Here is a 26,636-nt window from a genome sequence, read left to right on the forward strand (position 1 = left end):
TTTGTTGCCTGCAGGATGTGACGGTGGCTCTTCCTGGTTATTGCCCCGCCTCTCCTGACTCGTGATTGGACGGCAGGGTTAAAAGGTGACAGCGGCCAGCGCGGCAGCGTTTTCCCTGAAAAGTTTAACATTGTTCCAGCCTCAGCTCTTTTAAGGCCTTCTGTCAGTAAACGTGAGCTTATGGAAGATCTACTAGGGTCTTTATTGTTAAAGTTTTTTTAAATACTACACCCCTGAATGGGTTAGTTAGAGCGATGAAGACACACGGGATGAAAAGGTCTGAGAACGCCTGTAAACATTTGGGTGAAAGGCGATACCTGGGTTGTGCTTTGCTGACCGCCACAGTGTCTGCTGGAGACATGCTGGAAGAGAGAGAGGGGTTCAAAAAGCAAAGACAGAAGTCAGATCGCTACACACTCTTTCCCACGCACACACACACACACACCACCTGAGCGACACCTCGGTCGATGCATCAAACTCCCGACGGCGCTCTCACCTACGTACAGTACGAAAGCTACTATAGTGCTCCTGCAGCGCGAGAGCGAGTGGGAGAGGACAAAGCCAGTATCACACACACACACACACACACACACACACACACACACACTCCTCCCCTACCCATGAGGTGCCAAGGCCTCGCGCCTTTGCCAATAAAAACAAGCTTGCTTCCATCGACAGAGTCGCGAGGCTTCTTTTGGCACGCGCTGCATTTATTATTTATTAGTGCACGATGCAAAGCTGAATAACGGGATGACGGGATGACGGGATGACGGGATGACGGGATGACGGGATAACGGGATGACGGGATGACGGGAAGGCTGCGGGGTGTTCGGGAGAGTTTTGATCATCGTGTACGGAGCCTTGACTTATGGCCAGAAAGAATCTCCCTTCCTAGAAAACAATCTCAGCAGAATTACGTTAGATTTCATAACATCTGATCTGTAAAGAGCAGACTCGAGAATAGGATCTCTCTCTCTCTCTCTCTCTCTCTCTCTCTCTCTCTCTCTCTCTCTCTCCCTCTCTCTCTATGTCCATCTCTCCCTCACCCTCTCTCTCTCTCTCTTTCTCTCTTTCTGTGTGTCTCCCTGTGTCTCTCTATGTCCATCTCTCCCTCTCTCTCTATCTCGCTTTCTCTCCCTCTTTCTATGTCCCTCTCTCTCTCTCTCTCTCTCTCTCTCTCTCTCTCTCTCTCTCTCTCTCTCCCTCTTGCTATGTCCATCTCTCTCACTTTCTCTCTCCCTCTCTCTCTTTCTCCCTAATTTTCTCCCTCTCTCTCTCCCTCTCCGCTCTCTCTCTTCCTCTCTCTCCCTCTCTCTCTATGTCCATCTCTTTCTCTCTCTCGCTCTCTCTCCCTCTTTCTATGTCTCTCTCTCTTTCTATGTGTCTCTCTCTCTCTCTCTCTCTCTCTCGCTCCCTAATTTTCTTCCTCTCTCTCCCTCTCTCTCTCCCTCTCTCTCTATGTCTCTCTCTCTCTCTCTCTCTCTCTCTCTCTCTCTCTCTCTCTCTCTCTCTCTCTCTCTCTCTCTCTCTCTCTCTCTCTCTCTCTCTCTCTCTCTCTCTCATTATTTATTTATAGGACTATATCTCTCATCTTGTTGGTGTATTAAAGCAACCAACATGTATTTGTCCTTCTTCTTTAAAACAACACTAAACAACAGAGGTCAATGTATATTTATATATATATATATATATATATATATATATATATATATATATATATATATATATATATATATTTTCCTCAGTAACGCTGCTTCCTGGCTGTGAGCTCGCGCTGCACAGCGAGCGTCACGTGCACACGCGAGGTTCCAGCTCAACATGGCGGTAAGATGAGCATGAAGAAGCGTCCGCCATGAGGCTCTCTGGTGAGTCACCTCCTCATGGACGGTTTGATAATCGCTGCGTTCACACGTCCCTACACATGACGGCTCGTTCTCTTACGCAGAAGATAAGAGAAGCTCACCGTGTGGGAAGACGCCGTCATTTGAGTCATCCTAATACATACCACATGGTTTAAATATATATATATATGCATGCATGCGGCAGGATTTAATAGCATTTTTATTCAGTTTATACGCTTTTTTAATTTCCTGTATTCCATAATTAATAAATGCAACAATAAATAGCTGCACGCTTGACAAAATACAGTGAATTCACAGGCTCTCCTTCGCAATTTTACATTAACAAATGCAACTGGATTGAATTTCTCTGTACTTTTATGTGCCATGAATATTTAATATTCAAGATTCAAGATGTTTTTACTGTCATACGCACAGAAAACAGACAGTTAATGAATAAAAAAAGGCATATAAGAGATATAACTACGTGATAACAGTATTGCTCAGTGTATAAAGTGCACTATGCATGGACACAATGTCCAAATATGGTCGTGACAGGAAGTCCCAGCAGCAGAACATGGTGGATGTGTACAGCAGCATTGGTTGAAGGACGTTCCAACATACCAGCTTGTGCAGCTCTGAGATGCTGATCTGGTCGGGGTCCACCATCTCAAACTCTTTTCTGGGAACGAGGTCCAAGCCGAGGTGCCTGGAGGAAGAAGAGAGGGATCAGAGCTGAATGAAATGATAATAATTCAAACTTTTATAGCGCTTTTCTAAGCACACAAAAGGCGCTTTACATTGGGAACGAGAGACGGAGACAAACAAAGAGAGAACTGGAGACGCTGTGAGTCAAAGTGAAGGATGAGAGTTGCCTCGTTTAACTGTAACTTCCCTTTGTACGCTTTCTGTACTTTACTATCTTACAGTTATAGTTACTGCTGTAGTTATAGTTACTTTACTTTATTACTCAACCTTTTGGAAACTGTGTCAAAACAATTCATTTTAAGTCCCAGCATGCCCCATTCAGGCAATCTTTTGGCATAAAATACATATTTTCTTTCCATTTCTGAACCGAAAGACACAGTTTTTGGACTGAAACTCCTTCCTAACACACCAAGACTTTGTTTTATTGTGATTTTTTTATAGTATTGGAAATAATTTGGGGTTCCTACAACGACTCAAACACAGGAAAAACACTCAAACAGGTGAAAGGAGGTCTGGAGACGGGTTGAATACATTTAAATACACTTCCGCCTACCTTCCATTTGTCACTTTTACATAACCACTTCATTCTGTGCACTTTATCCTCATCTTAACTTGAATTTTTATCCTGTAGATCCAAATGTAAATACCCAGTAAACTGTAAATATGCACGCTCCCTTTTTATTGCACCCTATTTCATGTTAAATGTTACTGACTAGACTGCATGTCAAAGGCAAAGGTTTGACTTGTATTCATTGATTTCTGACATTAAAAGATAAACGTTTGTGCTGCAAAATAAAGAAGCTGCAGCCGGCTAGCTTAGCTTAGCTTTAGCTTAGCACAAAGACACAGGAGGACCCGGCTCGGCCTGAAAGAGGCAAAATCTGAAGCTCACGGCTTCACGAGCTGCGTCTCTCATGAACTCGAGTGCACACACACACACACACACACACGGACACGCGTGTGTGTCTGTTTGCTGTTTTTCGCCAGAGACGCAGCGTGCCAGACCGTCTCTCGGCGAAGCGCGGGCGACTTCCTGTCGTCTCCGCCAGGTTGCCTGGTAACTGCTCAGGGCTGCGATTAGGTGTCAACGGGCGTATTTCTGTAAAAATGTTGAACTTTTGTTTTTCGAGATTTCACGGAGAGAAAAAAAAAAATCACAGGATTTCTTATCGAGGACGCTCAGACATCCTGAATCACTGCGGGTTGACTCACTACCCGACGGCCTCTAAAGCTGTTAAACGTGACTTATCCTCCAACAGCTGCAACACGAACACACTAATATTAATGTATTAATGCATTATGTTCAATAAGGGATGATGTCATGTATATGTAATACTATGAGGGGCCGATTCTGCGTAATGAGAACATCTGTTATTATCATAATGTTTTGTTAATTGGTCTAAACTCCAGCAATGCATCGTTCAATTATAATTATCATTATTAATATCATGTTAGAGAGAAATAAATTAAATCATATGTCACACATTAGAAGTTAATGTAGCGGAGAGAATAAAAAACACAAGAAATGTACTTAAAACCACTTAAACGTTCATATAAACTCTGAATATTTATGCTTCCAGCTGAAATATTCAAACAAAAAAAAAAACATTTCCACATCCAAGATTAGTTTTGGGCATTAAAAAAAAACAACATTTTTTCGGGGGCAACTTTGGAAACATTTGCATCAGTAATTGGGATTTATGGTGTTTGCAAAAGTACTCAACCACTCAACACGAGTTTGTATAAAGCGGCCCGTCGCCGAGTCTTTGGGGATTAAATGGGGTCGAGGCAGCGCTGCAGTAAACGTGTCCTCACACCTCCGGTTCATGGCTCTGTGCGGCGCTCGCTATCAGCGGCGCTGTGATCTCTTGACCGTGTAATCAGATCACTGCAGCTCTCAGGTCAGTGTGCACGGCGCCGCAACACGCATGCTGCACCAAGTACAGTGAATTCACAGGCAGTTTTTTACATTGACACATGCAGCCGGATTGAAGTTCTCTGTACTTTTCTGTGCCAAGAATATTTAAGCTGTGTTTACTGTCACATGCACAGAAAACATGCACAATGAAAAGCGTATTTTGGCATAGGAAAGATATAACTCCATGATAATAGTATTGCTGAGTGTATAAAGTGAACTATGCATGACCACAATGTCCAAATATGGTCGTGACATGAAGTCGCAGAAGCAGAATATTACACGACACAGACAGTTTGGCTGCTCCACATGAAGCAACGGCGTCTTTATCGGCGTGATGGATGCGTGTCACCGCTCACGTTGAATTCCTCTGTATTTTTACGTGCCATGAATATTCAATATTCAAGATGTTTTTACTGTCATATGCACAGAAAACAGTTATTCTGTACAATGAAAAGCTTTTTTTGCTCGGTCCTCCTCACACACTGAATTAGAATACACTTAAGGTACAAAATAAATGAAAATAAGGCTTATAAAAGATGCAACTACGTGATAATAGTATTGCTCAGTGTATAAAGTGCACTATGCATGGCAACAATGTCCAAATATGGTCGTGACATGAAGTCATATGCACCGAAAACAGTCATTCTGGACAATGAACAGCTTATTTTGGCTTATGAAAGATATAACTACATGATAATAGTATTGCTTAGTGTATAATATTACACTAAACTGACAGTTTGGCCGCTCCACATGAAGCCACGGCGTCTTTGTCTGCGTGATGGATGCGTGTCACCGCTCACGTTGGAGGGGAGTTAACAGAATATGACTTTACAGTTCCTCCAGGGGGGGAGGGGGATGTGCATTGACTTTAAGCCGCTTGAGATTCACTCATCTGCTAAATGACCGTAAAATTACATCACGGAGGAATGCTATTTCGCACCCCCACTCATCCGGGGCTTTGGATCTCTCTCTCTCCGGCGCCAAAGAAAAGGAGACATGGTGTTATGCTGCTCAGTATCGCGGCCGGCGTGTAACTCACTCGTTGCCCCAGTCCAGCCGCACGGTGATGTGCCGCTTGATCTCGCGGGTCTGGTCCTGGGCGAGGTGACCCTGGATCAGCTGCCGGCGCAGGTCGATGAGCTCGTTCATCACGTGACGCAGCTTGTGGAACAGATCCACCTTGTGTTTCTGTTGCAGCCGCCCCAAAGGAGGAGAGAAGAAGAGTTAGGACATGTGAGCTCCTTCCTCTGCTGCGTCTTTGTGACTATCGATGGAATTTAAATATAGAAAGTACCGTGTTCATTGTGTCGTATAACTGTCACTGATTCAGTTTCCTCTTTTAGAAACATACCCTTTTACATACATGTAAACAGTATATATGTATCTCTATGACCTGCTCTTTATCTGTTTTTATGTATTTATTTTCATTATTTGTGTTGACATGTTTGGCCTCTGCATTGTCAATCTGATTTTAACACGTTTATTAATTATTTTACTGACTCTTGTACAGAACTTTGTGACCTTTTGTCTGTGAAAAATGTGAAATAAACCCTACCTACCTACTTACTCACCTACTACTTACCTACCTACCTACCTACCTACCTACTACCTACCCTCCTACCTACTTACCTACCTACCTACCTACCTACCTACCTACTTACTTACTTACTTACTTACTTACTTACCTACTACCTACCTACCTACATACCTACCTACCTACCTACTTACCTACTTACCTAACTACCTACCTACCTTCCTACCAACTACCTACCTACCTACTTACTTACTTACTTACTTACTTACTTACTTACTTACTTACCTACTACCTACCTACATACCTACCTACCTACCTACCTACTTACCTAACTACCTACCTACCTTCCTACCAACTACCTACCTACTTACTTACTTACTTACTTACTTACTTACTTACTTACCTACATACCTACCTACCTACCTACCTACCTTCCTACCTACTTACCTAACTACCTACCTACCTTCCTACCAACTACCTACTTACTTAACTACCTACCTACTTACTACCTACCTACTTATCTACTTACTTACCTACTTACTTACCTAATTACTACCTATCTACTACTTACCTACCTACTTACCTACCTACCTACTTAACTACCTACTTACTTACCTACTACTTACCTACTTACCTACCTACCTACCTACCTACCTACTTACCTACTTACGTACTTACTTACCTACCTACCTATTTACTTAACTACCTACTTACTTACCTACTACTTACCTACCTACTACCTACCTATTACTTACTTACCTACTACTAACCTACCGACCTACTTACTAACCTACTTACCTACTTACTTACCAACTTATCTACTTACTTAACGACCTAATTACTACCTACTTACTACCTATCTACTACTTACCTACCTACTTACCTACATACTTACTGCCAACCGACCTACCTACTACTTACCTACTTAGTTATTGCCTGCATACCTACCTACTACTTGCATACGTACTTACTTACTTACTTACTTACTTACTTACTTACTGACTTACTGACTGACTTACTTAATGTAAGCTGAGCAAACGAGCGTCCGCATGCAGGCGGTTCTCTGATTTTACATTTGGTTAGAGTAGAATTAAATTAAATCCTAACGGCAGAGCAGAAAACACATGTGCTGCTCCAGAGATGTAAAGCACTGGTTTTGTTAATGAAACCCCCCTAAAAAAGAGAAAGAATTCCCCTTGCAAGTCCGCTTTGACCTCCTCGCGGTAATGAATTTCATCACCATTTCTCACAAACCAAGGACGACGCTTTTAATTTCTTCCTCCCTGTTCTCCCTGACGGCGCCACGAGTCCACGCCGCCCAGGTTTGTTTACATAAATGCAAAGATTAAGCTCCGATGTAAATTTAATGAGGATAAACACTGCGTGTGGGGAAACAAAGGTTTTTGTCAGGGTTGCTGAGCCCTTTCGGGTGTCTCTTCTGCGCGGCTAATTACCTTTACATTATAACAGATACGCAGTTATGCTTAGGCCGTAGCTCCCTGGAGTAATAACCATGAATTGTAAGCGGCAACAATAAGGTGAAATGCACCCCGCGTCCCGGCCAACGCCGCATCCCATTATCACGGGTTTGTGGCAACAACACGGCCCGTATCGCGCAGTGGGGGAGGGCGGGGGAAAGGAGGGGGGTGAGCGCCGACGACGAGCGCCGTCAAATCAGCGCTCGGCATTAGTCGAGCTTCAGAGGAAGTTACATCACCGGCCCCCGAAGCGCCCTCGGGCTCCTCCGATGCTCAGAGCGCGAGCAGTCCTCAGCGAGAGGTTATGTAAAAACCCGCTGCCAGCGCTGCAGCGCTCCCGACTCAAACCCCCCCCCCCCACCCCTTCGACCGGCCACACTTCTGCCCGCCCGCTTCGAACACGAAGCGGGATTTAAGGATCCCAGTAATCGCTCGTCGGCGAGTAAAAGGCGTGGACTTGAAGGTGGCGGAGCTGAGCCGCAGTCTTAACGACAACGCGGAAGCTGCAAGCGGGCGAGCTTAAATCAATCAGCGGGCTGAATGACACGGCGTGAAATTGCATGCGACGGGCCCGCGGGCCGTTTATCTGTGTGTTCTGTTCCTGCACAGATCCAGAATATGAACATGTACACAGTCAGAATGCTGCAGGAAGTATGTTTGGTGCCTGTAGTCACGACGCTCACTGGCTTTAACAGGTGGTGCGTTGGGTGCAGGGAGGAGAAGCTTACTCCAGTAAAAAACCCTCAGGAGCATGCAAATGAAACAACATCGGACGTGTTGTTGTTTTCTCCCCGTAGAGGGAAAACTGTAGATCAGCCTCGCTTTTCACCGCTCGGTGTTGTGTTTTCAAGGTGAACTGTTACTGACCACATAGAGCTGCTTCCACAAGACGCCCCATTCCTGCAGCGTGGAGGTGGTCTCTGTGATGATGGGGTCCTCCAGGGGCACCACCGTCTCGCACAGCCTGCAGACAAACACACACACAACCGGCATCAGCCAGTCGGACAGCAATGCGTTGCTTTAGTAACTAAGTAGCAGCGAGCGGGATCGCGAGGAGGAACGCAGTGATGACATCACAGCTGCTGATCCCAGTTGTGCTGCAGAACTTCCACAGTGTGCGGTTCACTGATGTTGGATATCAGGAAGGTACTTCTGCTGGTCCCTGACAGGTGTGTATGTGTGTGTGTGTGTGTGTGTGTGTGTTATTCAGTCTTTAAAGACGGCGATAGAAATGCCAGCTATGTGATCATTACTGGATGCAGCATTTTCATTCAGGTGCAGCTCAACTGAAGCACTAAGAGTGAAGGACATGGTTTCAAAAAGCGATCTAACGAGCTCGTTCCACTTTGCAGAGCTACAGCCTCGTGCACACAGCGGCCCTCGTGCACACAGCGGCCCTCGTGCACACAGCGGCCCTCGTGCACGCAGCGGCCCTCGTGCACGTGGACGTGAGGCCCGGGCCTCGGCATCAGATGGCCAGGCTGTGTTGAAGCGGAGGCGCGAGGCACCAAAGAATCTTTGGACGAGAAAATACAGAGCGGGCCGGAAACCAAGCTCACTCACTCCCCACAGCACACACACGTCCATCCATCATCTTTATTTCTTATTCACGCACATTAGAGCCTCTAAAGGACGTAAAAGCTGTAACCGCTCGTACAAAGTAACATCTATTTCATTTGAGAGCCCACGGTGGTCACTGAATGCAGCGTGACATCAGCAGTTTGGACTATTTTAAATGAGCGATGTGTAAATTATTCAAACTACACAAGCACAAAACCCACACGGATGAACGCCGCTGCCTCCAGACAACTTTTTACAGCGGCAGGAGTTATGAAATATAACAAATAGGTAATATTGTGGAGAGTAATGACATTTTTTGCTCGGTCACGCTGTCACGACCGTGTGTGGTGGGACAGAGAGACTCAGGCGCAGAGGAAAACAGGAAGCGGGTTCAGGAGAAATCAAAAAGGCACTTTACTTAAAGTTCACCAAAAAACACAGGCACAAAACTAGAACACTGGACCAACACACACACGGTAAAGAACCACGACAATCTGGCATGGGACAAAGGAAATTTATATCCTCCTGCCGAGATTGTGGAGGTGTCGCAGTTTCCACATGGGTCGGAGAAAGAGGAACACAAGGGACAAAGATAGGACAAGAAGCGCGTTCATTTTGTCAGTCTTGGTTTTGCGGGTATCGCGAGCAGATTCGCGGACGTCACTTCCGCCAAGAGACAAACTACAAAATAAAACAGGAACCCACCCAACACCGTGACAGCTGCAAGTTAAGTAATGGAGGTGGAGCACACGCCGCACACTGCACGCACCACACACCACGCACCAGGCACCACTCACACCACGCACACCACACACCACGCACACCACACACCACGCACCACGCACCACGCAGGGTTTTTGAGCTCTCGCGTGAGACTCGGCGCTCTGCTCTGCAGGTCCAGAAAGTGACACCGTGTGTATCCTCGTTTTGTGCGACGATAGCAGCGTCTCCATCCGTCGCACAATGAGTCAGCGCGATGCTTTTGGGAGAACAGATATGTGCAGTAGGTGTGTGTCACCTCATTAACTCAACGAGACAGCGAAGCACATTTCCCCAAAAGTGCAGCTCCCCGCGGTGCGGCAGTGTAATAATGTCAATATCCATGTCTGCACTTTTAATACTTTTGAGTGCAATCGAGAGTCCTCAACTGGAGGCCGCTGACGGCACAGAGAGCTTTGATCCGACACCGAGCCGCCTGCTCTCCGACGCTGTTTCTATTGTCTTTGTCTTTATTTTCCCGGCCTCTACGGCCTGCAGAGGGAACTGTGGATGATGTGCACATGTGTGTGTGTGTGTGTGTGTGTGTGTGTGTGTGTGTGTGTGTGTGTGTCAGCAGCTGTCCCGTTGCTAATCGTCTTGATTGATTGGATCGTCACAGCTCGTCACGCTCTGACCTTTGATGAATCGGTATCAAACTCCCGGTCTAACGAGTGAAGGAGAGGCCGGTATGGAATAAACTAAATGGTTCCATCATCCAGGGTTCATACACAATGCGACCAATGGATTTACATGACTTTTAACTAAATGTTCATGAGCAAACATTGTGTGAAATGTGTGTGTAACCAGTAAAAAGTGATAAAATGTAGTATTTAAACTAACAATGAGGATTCAAAGCATACAGTAAACCTTAAATGACTCAAATGAATGAGACAATAGTTTGATTAAAAGAATAAACATTTATATAGATGCCTGTATGTATGCTGCTGATATTTTGAGCCTCTTTCTTTTAAAAGCAGATTCATTATTTATAACTCAGCGTAAATGAACGTCATGAACACATGAATATAACACATTTACACAACTTTTACTACACTTTTGGTATTTTATTTTCTTCCATGACTTTCCAGGTTCTCCATGAGCGTATAAGAACCCTGATCCTCATCATCATCATCATCATCATCCTCCAGTATGTCTCCATGAAGGCAGGTATGCAATACGGTCAACTACGGTGGTCCTTCACTCTGATCTGATTGGTTGTGAGAGACGGAGGAACATTTAAGTCCCGCCCACACCGGAGGGTAAAACAATTAATTGCCCTCCATTGACTTTTTATTGTGTGAAGGTGCGTTAAAAGCTGCTGTGTAGTGGGATTCACTAGCAGCAGGGGAAAGAACCCAGAACTAAGTTTTTATTTAAAAAGACAAAAAGAAACTGAGGATAGAGGCAATGAGACGTGAGGAATCAGCAGGAAGAATTGGGAAACTATGGGAGGCTTTAACGCCTCATGTTACGTAGCTTTGGTCGGCGCCAACCATTGAAATTAGAAGTGGACGTCGTCAGGCTGGATTAGTGGTTAAATGTTGTGTGATAGTGACACTTGTGTCACAAAGGCTGGTCAGAGATATATGTTTCTAAACTGCTTCCTTTCCTTCAAACCCCAGATTGTAAACCCTTCTGTCTGTTCTCGTTTCTCCAAATATTAGATCATATTCATCCCGGGAGAGTGAGGTGAGTGACAGTGTAGAGGAGGAGCGAGCGGGAGGAGGCGGGGCTTAACTCAGGGTCAATTATGATGCTGCGCAAGCTCAAATAAAAACACTTCATCATGCAACTTACCCTCTGTTGGTCACTGTGGATTTCTTCAAGTGGACATAGCTGACTGGGAAAATCCCCTGTGGGCAGAGAAGAAAGAGCAGCGATGTTACCGAGTGTGACAGGTTCGCGTTCCTTCCTCTCCTGCTGCACGTAACCACAATGTACAGTATTGTGTTTGTGTTGATAGGTAGAAGAAGAAACACCGTCTGGAGCCGAGATTATGCAATTCTGCCAGGCGACACGTTACGCGCTGAGGAAAATGCAAGATCACGCTTCCTTTATACGCGTTTTGACAATGTCGGCTTTTTCTGCCACGCAAAGGGGGGAGGGAACAAAACCCCTCCAAAAAAAGATGCTGCTTGCGCTCACCGGAGAGACGAGAGGCCGAGCGACGTGCAGGAGCTCTATTGTGGCCTGGCTTAGCGAGGGGGGGGGGGGGGGGGGGGGAGGCCACGAGAGAGCGCGCCGTGCCAACTGCCACCCTCGCAGTTCATCTTTCGTAGTCTAATCTGCACAGATGTGGCGAATCGGCCACAGCGAGCACAACTAATTCATCTCGGCGCACACAGAGAGAGAGTATGGGGGCGACTGCATGTGGGCAGCAGAGTACATAACAAAATGGAGGGGTGTTAGCGAGGACTGTAAATAGCTGACGAGAGTCGAGGAGGACGGCGCGTAGCCACTGACGCCTACATTTACCAGGCCTGCACGGCTTTTGTGCTTTTCTTTTAAAGCATTACAGCGGCATCACGTAACACTCCAGGGTTTTTTATTCAGTTCAAAGCAGAGTGAACCTACAACATAACCCAAAATAATGTTTTCTAATAATATGTCGGTCATTCTGGGTTTCTGATGCTACTACTGCTTTTGCATGTATGGATATGCAAACGCTCCCACGTCGTTCATTGACTCCTGCAGCTCCGCTACAGGTTTATCCAGAAGGGAGTCTCTCATGAACAGTCTTTACCGAACAATCAATCCCACGGGAAGCAGATTTGTCAGTCGTATATAATAACCACTTACTGCAGTGCAGAGTATTGATCTCTGTCGGCAGTGATGGTGTCTTCTTACCGAGCAGGATTTATCATAATGATGCTGCATGCACAGACCGTTAAGGGAGAGGTTTGGACTCCATCTCCCTCTCTACGTCCTTTCCTCCATCTTAACTTTCTGTCTGCTTGCAGATGCAAAGACGCAACAAGTGTGTGCTGCATCTCGCCTGCATGAGTCACTCAAGATTATTATTTTTTTTTGTATGTTACGGATTAGAACTACATGTTAATTTTTTTTAGCCTCCATTAAAATGTTTTTTTTTTCGGTTTAAAAAGATAAAAAATGTCAAAATAAATCACTAATTGCACCATCTGCTGGCTGAAGGGAAAACTTAAATCTGGATTTTCTTTGCAAAGATTTCTGAACAGGTGAGAAATTGCACATAAATAGAGATGCAATGCACATACCGTTTAAATTTGTTATTATATCTGACTTGTAGTTTGCTTTTTTTAGTCCCCATTTTATGAATTACACCTTGAAGATGGTCCAATAACACACTCCAAGTTGTGCTTTTTGCACAACTTATTTTTATGAAAGCACATCTGGAAATACGGGTCAGGAGATTTCTATTTTTGTCAAATCAAAGCTCTATGAAATGAGTTAATCAGTCGTTGAGCTCTTTGTTGTCTAGACAGAGTTATTTCTGGGATCTCTCACGTCACGTTATCATTCACAAATATGTCTCCTGGCCTCTGATCAAACCCTCCCTGTGGAGATCAGTTTGTGGTGCAAAGCAACCAGCTTTACAGATGTTTTGGTGACTCTTTGTGTGTTTAATGAAATCATTGTTCACCTTTATGAAATGCTGGTTGTCCAACACGTTTAGTTAACAGTCTGTTGCATTATTCAAAACACACTCAAAGAGAGTGAATACAAAGCTAAATATTGTAGACAGCGGGACTCAACACAGTGTCAAACCACAATGTGTGTGTGTGTGTGTGTGTGTGTGTGTGTGTGTGTGTGTGTGTGGATATAATTACCTTGACAGAAGGCTTCTTGGAGGAAAAGCCTCTGTACCAACCTAAAGGAAGAGCAAAGTGCACGTCAGAAAACCTCACAGTGACAAGTACTATTGTGTACAACGTGCGTCGTTGCACAATGCTGCAGAAGTACTTGGTGTCATGGTACAAGAGGTTGGGGAAGTTAACCCCTCAAAATTCAACTGTAACAGTTACTTTAAATGTCAGCGTGAATGTCGTTCTCTGCTGTGAAAACATTGACTCAAACACAACAGCTTACCTGATTAAAAAAAATATATGCTCTTCTTTCCCCGCATACCTCTACTAGCTAACTTTACTCATCATACTTACATTAGCTAATAGCGCTAGCTCAGACTAGCTTGGACTAGCCTAGCATAACAGCATACACAATAAAGGTTTTGAACACGACTATCTGTGTTGTTGACACACAAAAGCAAAACACGGCGCTTTAAAATGATGCTGTGGATACTTGTTAGTCAGCTGGCGTTAATGTATTGGCCCCAAACTAACACAAAGATAGCAGCAGCACTCACGTTAGCCCGGGATTCTGTAAGCTAAGCTAGCAGTTAGCTCGGCTCCAACACAGTGCAACGCATGCAAAGCTAACGTTAGCGGCCTTCTCGACACCGCTAGCGGGACTGTTTTAAAAACGACTATCTGTCTATTTGACACACAAAAGCAAACCACGCCGCTTTAAAACGATGCTGTGGATACTTGTTAGTCAGCTGGCGTTCATGTATTGGCCTCAAACTAACACAAAGATAGCAGCAGCACTCACGTTAGCCCGGGGTTCTGTAAGCTAAGCTAGCAGTTAGCTTGGCTACAGCTACCAGTGCGATGTACGCAAAGCTAACGTTAGTGGCTACAACCAGAAATTGCGCAATAGTTATTTATATTTACTCTACATCGTGCAATATTACATTTCACATTCATCTGTAATATGTTTTTCATTTATCTATGTGCAATATAATATTATACAAATGTTTACAATATCATTGACACTATCTCCCTTAATATCATCAATAATACTTTTACTAGTCACTGGTCTTTATTTGTTTTATTTGTTTTTATTTGTTATTTGAATTTTTGTGTTTTTGTATTTAATCTTTGTTGTTGTATTTTAGTTTTTGTACTTTAGTCACCTTTAAGATTTTTTAAATCATATTATGTAAAAAATAAACAATGTTGAGGCTATAAATGAACTACAGACCAGTCAGTGTGAGGATGTTTTTCAGTCTAATTTCACACATAAAAACTTCAAACTGTTTTTTAAAAAGCTGTATTTACTGTGTGTTTTGTCTATTGTTTTTGCATTTCATACAGCGTCTCTTAAAATATTATCTCAGGCATCTAACAAAAACAAAAAACTATTAAAAAAGTGACTTTAACACGAAGGGAACCAGAACGCTGACTCACTTCCTGGTGACAAACGTTTTGCTTGTCGCTGTCTGACTTCCTGCAGTTAGCTGTCATGTCGTGTATAATCCTTCTACTGGGGGACATTGAGCAAGTATCGTGTATGAACCGAAAATATAAGGATGGTAAGAATGAAGGTTTGCAACTTCAGGACCCCGAGGAGTTATTTGCACAATATTCATTAATATTTAATCGTTACAGCAGGTTCCATATAGAGGATGATGATTCATGTCTGTGTTGTTCTCAGAGTCTAATTGTTCGTAAGGTTGGTCGTGATGCTGTGCTATTTTTATTTTCTATCTTTTGGGGGTTTTTGTTGAAGTTAATAGATATAGATATATACTTGATTAATCCCCCAAGGGGAAGTTTGTTAAAAGGGTAAATGTGTGTAACCTGTATAAACTGAAAAAAAAATAATCAAACGAAATAATTATTCATTCATTTATTTGGTTTAAAAGTAGCCAAACTTTTAGTAAATAATTAAACTACTTCTTGTTTTTCACCTGCAGAATGTAGATGACCCCACAGGGAGATAACAGATAAAACATGGAGGAGGGTGTTGAGACCCCGGATACCTGATGTCTCTCTGGAGGACACACAGATACCTGATGTCTCTCTGGAGGACACACAGATGTCTCTCTGGAGGACACACAGATACCTGATGTCTCTCTGGAGGACACACAGATACCTGATGTCTCTCTGGAGGACACAACAGATACCTGATGTCTCTCTAGAGGACACACAGGTACCTGATGTCTCTCTAGAGGACACACAGATGTCTCTCTGGAGGACACACAGATACCTGATGTCTCTCTGGAGGACACACAGGTACCTGATGTCTCTCTGGAGGACACAACAGATACCTGATGTCCCTCTGGAGGACACACAGATACCTGATGTCTCTCTAGAGGACACACAGATGTCTCTCTGGAGGACACACAGATACCTGATGTCTCTCTGGAGGACACACAGATACCTGATGTCTCTCTGGAGGACACACAGATACCTGATGTCTCTCTGGAGGACACACAGATACCTGATGTCTCTCTGGAGGACACACAGATACCTGATGTCTCTCTGGAGGACACACAGATACCCGATGTCTCTCTGGAGGACACAACAGCGATGGTTTAGAACCAAACACACAGAGGACGCAACGAATTGCTTCTTCTTTTCTTTTACCTTCACTCTTCTCCAGAATCTGAACCGTTTCCCCGATCTCCAGCACCAGGGCCTGGCATACTGGCGACCGGAAGTTGCAGATCACTGTGAGGAAAGACGAGGAAAACAAACATGAAACTAAAATACATGTTTATATTGTTATATATATTAGTTTTTATTGTTGGACGAGAGACACATAGACATTACACCAAGGACGAGAGAACAGAGAGAGACAAGCTAGCAGAACATCATCATAGGAGAACTGTGTGTGTGTGTGTGTGTGTGTGTGTGTGTGTGTGTGTGTGTGTGTGTGTGTACAGATTTAAATGTGTGTGTGTGTTTCATCTGGTTTTCAGGATCTTCCAGCATGAGTCAGAACATTTGACCTCGTAGTCGTTGACGAGGAACAAACACTGAAATAAATCCACTGGCTTTAATCTCCGTGACCTCCGGTTGAGTAAAGGTGCCTCTCCTCTCCCTCACGCTTCATGTCTCCTCGTTGTGTTTTGAGATCTTTTAATAACAATAATCTGTTTTAATGCAAACATCTGAAGTCACACAGGAGCCGCTGCTGTAAACACGCTGCGCCCTGAAGAGGGAAAGCATTTTAATAGCCAATTAATTCTTTAAGCGGCCTGATTTTTTTTTTGTGCAGTGGGAAGTTAATTGAACTGTCTCCCAAAATAGAGACCCCCCCCCCACCACACACACACACACACACACACACACACACACACACACACACTGCTAAGTAGTAAACGCTTTATCATAAGTCGGTGTTAGCATAAATCTTTCATGCCGCCTCCTTTCTGACCAAACAGCATAAAATAATCATGTGACTCTCATTATGAAGAACATGATTATTCCTTGAGGGCCGCAGGAAGAGGCTTCACACTGCGGCTCTGTGACACACACGCACACACACACACACGCACACACACACACACACACTCACGTCGACCAAGACAAAGTTGTTTAACGACGACAGCTCCACAGACGACTTCTTCTTCTTTTTAAACCTACAAATGGTGTGAATCATTATGCTAATGAACTAGCCAGGGGACCCAGTGAGGGGGAGGAGGAGGAGGAGGAGGAAGAGGAGGAGGAGGAGGAGGAGGGGGAGGAAGAAGAGGAGGAGGAGGACGAAGAGGAGGAGGAGGAGGAGGAAGAGGAGGAGGAAGAGGAGGAGGAGAAGGAGGAGGGGGAGGAAGAGAAGGAGGAGAAGGAAGAGGAGGAGGAGGAGGAGGAGGAGGAGGAGGAGGAGAAGGAGAAGGAGGAGGGGGAGGAAGAGAAGGAGGAGGAGGAAGAGGAGGAGGAGGAGGAAAGGAGAGTATGGAAAAGGAACTGCAGAGGATGGGAAAAAAGAGGAAAGAGGAGGAGAGGAGAGAAGGAAAGGAGAGGAGAGAAGGAGAGGAGGAGGAGCAGGAGGAGGAGCTTCGGGTTTCGGCTCCGTTCCCTGTTTGAGGGTAACGAGTGCTCTGGGGTTTTTTTAATTTTAATTTATGTCTTTGCTCGGGTAGCTATGGCAACAGATGATCTACAAACTGGAGGGCTTTTTCCGTTGCTGCTAATGCTGCTGCTAATGCTGCTGCTAATGCTGCTGCTAATGCTGCTGCTAATGCTGCTAATGCTGCTGCTAATGCTGCTGCTAATGCTGCTGCTGCTAATGCTGCTGCTAATGCTGCTGCTGCTGCTGTTGCTGCTAATGCTGCTGCTAATGCTGCTGCTAACGCTGCTGCTGCTGCTGCTAATGTTGCTGCTAATGCTGCTAAAGCTGCTGCTAATGCTGCTGCAGGGATCTGGGCTTTTTCAAAATGGCAAAGCTTATTGGATGCTGCAGCTCCAGTGGAGTGTATGCAGCATGAATGTATTCAGAGACGTTGAACTCTTCGTCACTTTGTTTTTCTTCATCTCCTGCAGCCGCCTGCTGCTCGTTAACGATCCTCCACTGCATTGAAATAAAAAAACTGTTTTAAAAAGTCTTTAGTGAGAACGTCAGAACAAGAGCAGCTGGTCATGTTTCGAGAGAGATGGGCTCATATTCATCCTCCACCCTCACACACACACACACACACACACACACACACACACACACACACACACACACACACACAAAATAAACTCAGAGCTGTAAACACACTCTCATTGTGCCTGAAAGCTTTCGACATTTTCATTTGCATAACACACACACACACACACACACACACACACACACACACACACACACAACAAACTGTGTCTTCCTACTTCAACATGTTGATCGTAGGATGTTGGAAGGACTGACGGGACAGTGGATTTTTTTTTGTTGGCAAAAGCAAACGCTTTGACTTCACCATGGTGCAGACTCTCTCTCTCTCTCTCTCTCTCTCTCTCTCTCTCTCTCTCTCTCTCTCTCTCTCTCTCTCTCTCTCTCTCTCTCCTGCGATGCATTCAGGGTCCACACGGCGTCTCGCGGCCGCTGTTACGTAACCGGCAGCTCACAGGAGGAGGCTCCTGCTGTCCGCCTCACTTCCATTGTTCCATGAATGACAAGTGTGTGACAGACACACACACACACACACACACACACACACACACACACACACACCAGCGGTTAAATGCAACTACTTACATGTACTTGAGTTTGATGATTAAATAATAATATAATGTAAAATAAAGTGATATTTTAATGTATTTGTTTAAGTTATAATAATAATATAAATATTGTTTGAGTATCAAAGTGCTGAATCCTGAGAGAACAAAGATCACAAGCAGAAGCTTGTGATCTTATAATGTGCTATGATAAAGTGAATGTATAACATTGTGAATATTCTTCAGGCTAAAATGATTTTTGGGGTGTAAAAGTGAACGAGAGCTGATCCTCGTCGAGCAGCTGTGATCAAACAATGAAGGGATCTGCTTCTGCCAATATGGATCATCAATGGTCACGTGACCATCTCTCAAAGTTATATTTACTCCCTTCTGTCTCCCGTGTTGATCCCGAAGCTTCCATGAGCTCTCAACACGTCACACGTCTCAGAATCGTTCCGCTCGTTTGGGGATTCGTTGGATTCGTGTTGCAGAACGTTTTCTTATGAAGTGAAACCAGCACACGTGTGACACCTGAACGCCTCCTTCTCCCTGTGTTTGAGTCGTCGTAGGAACCCCAAATCAATTCCAATACTTGTGTATATTGTGTGTATTTTTTCAGCAAAGTTTTGGGAAAAAATGTATATCTGCAAAAAAGAAATCACTTTTAAAAGACTATGAACATCCAGCTTGATATGAGCCAGATTCCCCAAAAATGCCTCCTGGAGCGTCAATAAGACACCTTTTTGGAAAGATTAGGACCTAAAGAATCACAACCTGCAACAAAAATCACAATAAAACAAAGTTTTAGTCAAAAAACTGTGTCGTTTGGTTCAAAAATGGAAAAATTTACATATTTTAAGCCAAAACATTGTCTGGATGGGGCATGCTGGGACTTAAAATGGAAGCGGGAGGATTTTCCCACAGTTTCCAAAAGGTTAAACATAAAAAATCAGCTCTCCAATGATATATAATCCCCGTGTACGACCTCTTAACACAACTCGCACTATAAATAGGATTAGAGGTGAGAGCTTACAGACACGAGCTTTAGATTCAGAGGACCGGAGACAAACTAGAAAATAATTATGAAATGAATCTTAAGATCATCAGAGCAGCATCGGTGAGACTTAAATACCACGTCTCCTCTGTTCTAACACACGGTGTGATGCGGAGAAGAAACTCAAGGATTGAATCCGGCCGTGTTGCGATATGAAAACATAAATCAAACCGCGATGAACGCGACAAACGACACGGCGAATCGGAGCGCTGCGATGTGTCAAAGCCCGGCTCCGCTAACGTCACGACTCAGAGCTCTGCATGTGTTCAAGTCCCTTTCACTTTGTCTCTCTGCTGCCTTCCATATTTCCTGCGCATCAAAAAACCCGTCGGGGTATTTAAAGACACTCTGTCGACGGCGACCTTTGACCCGTTTCCCTCGTCTACGCCTCACTCTCCGGCTTCCTGCCGCTTGATAGTCAGACCAAATCCAATATGTAAGCTATCGTTCATATATTTATATATATATATATATATATATATATATATGTATGTATATATATATAGAGAGAGAGATAAGCATCAACTTCCAACGTAAATGCCGTTACATGCCGCCATGTCTTGACAAATGTTCTTTCCTCTTTATGTAATATAGCGACGCTCAAACGCAGCATGCGTGGCCTAGTGACCTTGTGTTGGAGTCAGCCTGAGAAGCCGACTGTGCAGCGGCTCACAGGGGAGGCACATCCTGCAGAGAGGAGGTTGAGATGTCATCCAAAAAAAAACAACCTGCCAGCACAACAGCAAACACCATCATGGATGATGAACCGTTTGTCTCCTCTGCGCTGAGACGCGTCGTAATGAAGGGAGACGCCGCGGCGCTGACGGTTTCCTTTGAGGTTTCTCCATCGTGAACTGGAGCCGAGCTGCTCGCCGAGCGAATCCTTAAACCCCTTTTCCAGTAATGCAATGTGAGCACGAGGTCCTGCTCGAGTAGTCCCTGTCCCAGATCCAGCAAAGTAAAATGTATATATATATTTATATATATATTCCGGGCTTCGCCCACTGAGTCATGTTGCTCGACACGACTCGAATGCACACTCACTGACTCTGACACATTCCTGCGCTGAAGTCTTGCTAACGTAGGGATATCTGCCAGAGCGGCACCGGAGCATTTTTCTCCAAATCTGATCCCGAATCAGCAGCCGAAAGGGGGAATTTAGGCACGCCGAGCAGCTGCAGGGGGTCTGGGTACAGCTGTGAGAGGGTCTTGTTAGAGTAGAGCTGCGAGGGGGTCCGGGTACAGCTGCAGGGGGTCTGGGTACAGCTGCGAGAGGGTCTTGTTAGAGTAGAGCTGCGAGGGGGTCCCGGTACAGCTGCGAGGGCGCCTGAGTACAGCTGTAAGGGGGTCCTGGTACAGTTGCGAGAGGGTCTTGTTACAGCTGAGAGTGGATCTGGGTACAGCTGCGAAGGGGCCTGGGTACAGCTGCAGGGGGTCTGGGTACAGCTGCAGGGGGTCTGGGTACAGCTGCGAGAGGGTCTTGTTACAGCTGCGAGGGGATCTAGTTACAGCTGAGAGTGGTTCTGGGTACAGCTGCGAGGGGGCCTGGGTACAGCTGTAAAGGGGTCCTGGTACAGCTGCGAGGGGGTCCTGGTACAGCTGCGAGTGGATTTGGGCACAGCTGCAAGGGGGTCTTGTTACAGCTGCGAGGGGGTCCTGGTACAGCTGTAAAGGGGTCTGGGTACAGCTGCGAGAGGGTCTTGTTAGAGTAGAGCTGCGAGGGGGTCCCGGTACAGCTGCGAGGGCGCCTGAGTACAGCTGTAAGGGGGTCCTGGTACAGTTGCGAGAGGGTCTTGTTACAGCTGAGAGTGGATCTGGGTACAGCTGCGAAGGGGCCTGGGTACAGCTGCAGGGGGTCTGGGTACAGCTGCAGGGGGTCTGGGTACAGCTGCGAGAGGGTCTTGTTACAGCTGCGAGGGGATCTAGTTACAGCTGAGAGTGGTTCTGGGTACAGCTGCGAGGGGGCCTGGGTACAGCTGTAAAGGGGTCCTGGTACAGCTGCGAGGGGGTCCTGGTACAGCTGCGAGTGGATTTGGGCACAGCTGCAAGGGGGTCTTGTTACAGCTGCGAGGGGGTCCTGGTACAGCTGTAAAGGGGTCTGGGTACAGCTGCGAGGGGATCTAGTTACAGCTGCGAGTGGATCTGGGTAAAGCTGCGAGGGGGTTCTGGTACAGCTGCGAGCGGGTCCGGGTACAGCTGTAAAGGGGTCCGGGTACAGCTGCGAGTGGATCTGGGTACAGCTGTAAGGGGGTCCGGGTACAGCTGCGAGTGGATTTGGGCACAGCTGCAAGGGGGTCTTGTTACAGCTGCGAGGGGGTTCTGGTACAGCTGTAAGGGGGTCCTGGTACAGCTGTAAAGGGGTCCGGGTACAGCTGCGAGTGGATCTGGGTACAGGTGTAAGGGGGTCCGGGTACAGCTGCGAGTGGATTTGGGCACAGCTGCAAGGGGGTCTTGTTACAGCTGCGAGGGGGTCCTGGTACAGCTGTAAGGGGGTCCTGGTACAGCTGTAAGGGGATCTGGGTACAGCTGTGAGGGGGTCCTGGTACAGCTGTGAGGGGGTCCTGGTACAGCTGCAGTGGGTTCTATGACGAGGCGACGGGCCTCGTCATAGAAAGGATCGTGTAGGCGACTCTCACAAGTGAAACAATGGGTGTATTTATAGTGCTGACGTGCTGTTACAGCGTACGGCACTCAGGAAGCTCCACGGGGCAACGAGCTCCACGGGGCAACGAGCAACTCCTCCACTGGAGATCGTTGCTGAAACACCACAGAGAAACGTTATTTTTGGGGCAACATCAATCTCCCCGATCGCACACTCAGCTGAACATTAGAGCGCTTTCGTTCCGTCGTGAACGCAATTGATCCTCTGAGCTGCAGGTCAGGGAACGGTGGCCCGCACACACACACACACACACACACACACACACACACACACAGACACACACACGCACACACACACACACACACACACAATCCTGGCAGGATGTGTGGTCACTGTTCCACAGGAGAGGTTGAGACAAGAGCCCATCTTCCTCCTAAAATGTCAAACAGCCGATGAGATATGGAACATTTATTTTTTGACGAATTCAAACCCTGAAATTCCAGATTTCAGAGAATTTAATAACCTCTCATGCATATCTCGCTGCTTAATAGGTTTAAATAGTCCTCGAACTACACACCTTCAAATACAAGTGTAGTAATATTGTGGAGATATATAAGGAGAGAGAGAAAGAGAGCGAGAGAGATGTCTATACATAACAATTGCAATGTTGTGTAAATGTTTACTTGGTTTTAAATGTGTGTTTTATTTGGATTCTCGTGTCGTCGTTCGGTGGCAAATAAAAGATTAAGCTGGCTGATTAATTTCACTCCAATAAAAGTGCAAAGAAATTCTTGCAATATTGCTGCTAATATGAGAGAAATCCATCAGCTAGTCATTTGCAAATAAGATGAATCCCAAGAACACTGGACTGAGGATTTATTTGACGGTTTTAACTTCAATTAAATTCAAAATATCAACAATTAGCTCATAGTACGTGTTCTCACCACACGGTGGGTTACTGTTTTGAATAAACGAGGGCAGTAATAAATGAAATTGATGATTAAAAAGCTCATGGGTTGCAGTTGCAGGGTGAGAAGGAGCCTCTGCTGCCACTCCGCTCCTGATTTACAAACTAATACTTCCTGCGTAAACAAACAGGCTGATGGATGCAGCCACGCTGAGACTGAGGCATTAAGGTTTCATGAGGTGTCTCCAACTGCTTCCCCTCGTTACAGACGCAGCCCAGGAACACAACGCGGGGATAGAAAACAAACAAAAAGGCCCGACTGGCTGCTGACACACACACACGCACACACACACACACACACACACACACACACACACACACACACACGCGCACACACACACACACACAGATTTGTTGTATGTATTGAGCATCCTTCATTCCTGTTATTTTTGTGTCTTGCTACTGTGACAAACACATGTTCCCTTGAGGATGAATAAAGTATCTATCTACACACACAGACACACACACACACACACACACACACACACACACACACACACACATCACAGCGTGTGGTGATATTGGTGAGAGGGCAATTTACAGGCAAATCAAGCAAATATTGGGGGAGAGGAGAGGAGGTTCTGCAAAATGGTGCTACTGTAACAACACAGATGTGTGTGTGTGTGTGTGTGTGTGTGTGTGTGTGTGTGTGTGTGTGTGTGTGTGTGTGTGTGTGTGTGTGTGTGTGCGGGGGCTGCCGGTAAACGTGGGCTTCATCTCATGGTGAATGTTGGAGAGACGTTGAACTCATGTCAACACGTTTTTGGAGGTGAAGATGGAGGGGTGAGGAAGGGGTGATGGTGTGGAGGCGGAGGAGGGGGGGGGGGGGGGGATCGCAAGAGTGACGCGTGGGCTACTTTTACAAGGGTACAGTACGTTCTGTGTGTAGGTACATGGCACCTGCTCATTTCAGCACCGTGGACAGCGTCATGTGCTCATTTCAGCACCGTGGACAGCGTCATGTGCTCATTTCAGCACCTTAGGACAGCGTCATGTGCTCATTTCAGCACCGTGGACAGTGTCATGTGCTCATTTCAGCACCGTGGACAGCGTCATGTGCTCATTTCAGCACCGTGGACAGCGTCATGTGCTCATTTCAGCACCTTAGGACAGCGTCATGTGCTCATTTCAGCACCGTGGACAGTGTCATGTGCTCATTTCAGCACCGTGGACAGCGTCATGTGCTCATTTCAGAACCGTGGACAGCGCCATGTGTTCATTTCAGCAACATAGAACAGCATCATGTGCTCATTTCAGCGCTGTGGACAGCGTCATGTGCTCATTTCAGCACCGTGGACAGCGTCATGTGCTCATTTCAGCACCTTAGGACAGCATCATGTGCTCATTTCAGCACCGTGGACAACGTCATGTGCTCATTTCAGCACCGTGGACAGCGTCATGTGCTCATTTCAGCACCATGGACAGCGTCATGTGCTCATTTCAGCACCGTGGACAGCGTCATGTGCTCATTTCAGCAACATAGAACAGCGTCATGTGCTCATTTCAGCACCGTGGACAACGTCATGTGCTCATTTCAGCACCGTGGACAGCGTCATGTGCTCATTTCAGCACCGTGGACAGCGCCATGTGTTCATTTCAGCAACATAGAACAGCATCATGTGCTCATTTCAGCGCCGTGGACAGCGTCATGTGCTCATTTCAGCACCGTGGACAGCGTCATGTGCTCATTTCAGAACCGTGGACAGCGTCATGTGCTCATTTCAGCACCTTAGGACAACATCATGTGCTCATTTCAGCACCGTGGACAGCGTCATGTGCTCATTTCAGCACCGTGGACAGCGTCATGTGCTCATTTCAGCACCGTGGACAGCGTCATGTGCTCATTTCAGCACCGTGGACAGCGTCATGTGCTCATTTCAGCACCGTGGACAGCGTCATGTGCTCATTTCAGCACCGTGGACAGCGTCATGTGCTCATTTCAGCACCGTGGACAGCGTCATGTGCTCATTTCAGCACCGTGGACAGCGTCATGTGCTCATTTCAGCGCTGTGGACAGCGTCATGTGCTCATTTCAGCACCGCGGACAGCGTCATGTGCTCATTTCAGCACCGTGGACAGCGTCATGTGCTCATTTCAGCACCGTGGACAGCGTCATGTGCTCATTTCAGCACCGTGGACAGCGTCATGTGTTCATTTCAGCAACATAGAACAGCGTCATGTGCTCATTTCAGCACCTTAGGACAGCATCATGTGCTCATTTCAGCACCGTGGACAGCATCATGTGCTCATTTCAGCACCGTGGACAGCATCATGTGCTCATTTCAGCACCGTGGACAGCGTCATGTGCTCATTTCAGCACCGTGGACAGCGTCATGTGCTCATTTCAGCGCTGTGGACAGCGTCATGTGCTCATTTCAGCACCGCGGACAGCGTCATGTGCTCATTTCAGCACCGTGGACAGCGTCATGTGCTCATTTCAGCACCGTGGACAGCGTCATGTGCTCATTTCAGCACCGTGGACAGCGTCATGTGTTCATTTCAGCAACATAGAACAGCGTCATGTGCTCATTTCAGCACCTTAGGACAGCATCATGTGCTCATTTCAGCACCGTGGACAGCATCATGTGCTCATTTCAGCACCGTGGACAGCGTCATGTGCTCATTTCAGCACCGTGGACAGCGCCATGTGTTCATTTCAGCAACATAGAACAGCAACATGTGCTCATTTCAGCGCTGTGGACAGCGTCATGTGCTCATTTCAGCACCATGGACAGCGTCATGTGCTCATTTCAGCACCATGGACAGTGTCATGTGCTCATTTCAGCACCGTGGACAGCGTCATGTGCTCATTTCAGCACCGTGGACAGCGTCATGTGCTCATTTCAGCACCGTGGACAGCGTCATGTGCTCATTTCAGCACCATGGACAGCGTCATGTGCTCATTTCGGCACCGTGGACAGCGTCATGTGCTCATTTCAGCACCGTGGACAGCGTCACTCCGCAATCGGCTGACTGACTGATGCGGAGGCTGCTGCGCCGAACTGTTGCTTTCCTCCCTCCCTCCCTCCCTCCCTCTCTCCCTCCCTCCCTCTCTCCCTCAGACACACACAGAAACTACCTCCCTCCCCTGTTTGAAACCCACCAAATGCATTTGCGCTTGAAAAAAAAAAAAAAAGGAGAGAGAAAATAGAAAACACCTGCAGTGCTTCTATGACGGATAAATGGAGGCGCGCGGGAGGAAAATACAGTCGATGTTGTTCTGGTGGAGGCTCTCATCCTGCAGTGTTTATGAAACCACCG

General features: G+C 46.2%; 1 protein-coding gene across 4 annotated transcripts in view; it reads right to left on the reverse strand.

Moving 5' to 3' along the window:
* LOC137801212 (dedicator of cytokinesis protein 3-like) overlaps positions 1-26,636 on the reverse strand; it is a 68,075-nt gene that overhangs the window by 39,537 nt on the left and 1,902 nt on the right. For 3 of the 4 annotated variants that reach the window (XM_068598656.1, XM_068598654.1, XM_068598655.1), the window contains exons 2-8: positions 16,203-16,286; positions 13,605-13,645; positions 11,593-11,648; positions 8,344-8,440; positions 5,504-5,652; positions 2,463-2,547; positions 318-362 (exon numbers count right to left, since the gene is read on the reverse strand). In XM_068598656.1, the coding sequence (XP_068454757.1) occupies positions 318-362; positions 2,463-2,547; positions 5,504-5,652; positions 8,344-8,440; positions 11,593-11,648; positions 13,605-13,645; positions 16,203-16,286 (557 nt within the window). Of the gene's footprint in view, positions 1-317; positions 363-2,462; positions 2,548-5,503; positions 5,653-8,343; positions 8,441-11,592; positions 11,649-13,604; positions 13,646-14,382; positions 14,438-16,202; positions 16,287-26,636 lie in introns of those variants that run through there. The other variant, XM_068598657.1, reaches the window with a different exon arrangement.

This window comes from Clinocottus analis, unplaced genomic scaffold (genome assembly GCF_023055335.1).
Source record: "Clinocottus analis isolate CAN_PGR_092001 unplaced genomic scaffold, fCliAna1.0.p SCAF_4, whole genome shotgun sequence".
Taxonomy (NCBI): Eukaryota; Metazoa; Chordata; class Actinopteri; order Perciformes; family Cottidae; genus Clinocottus; species Clinocottus analis.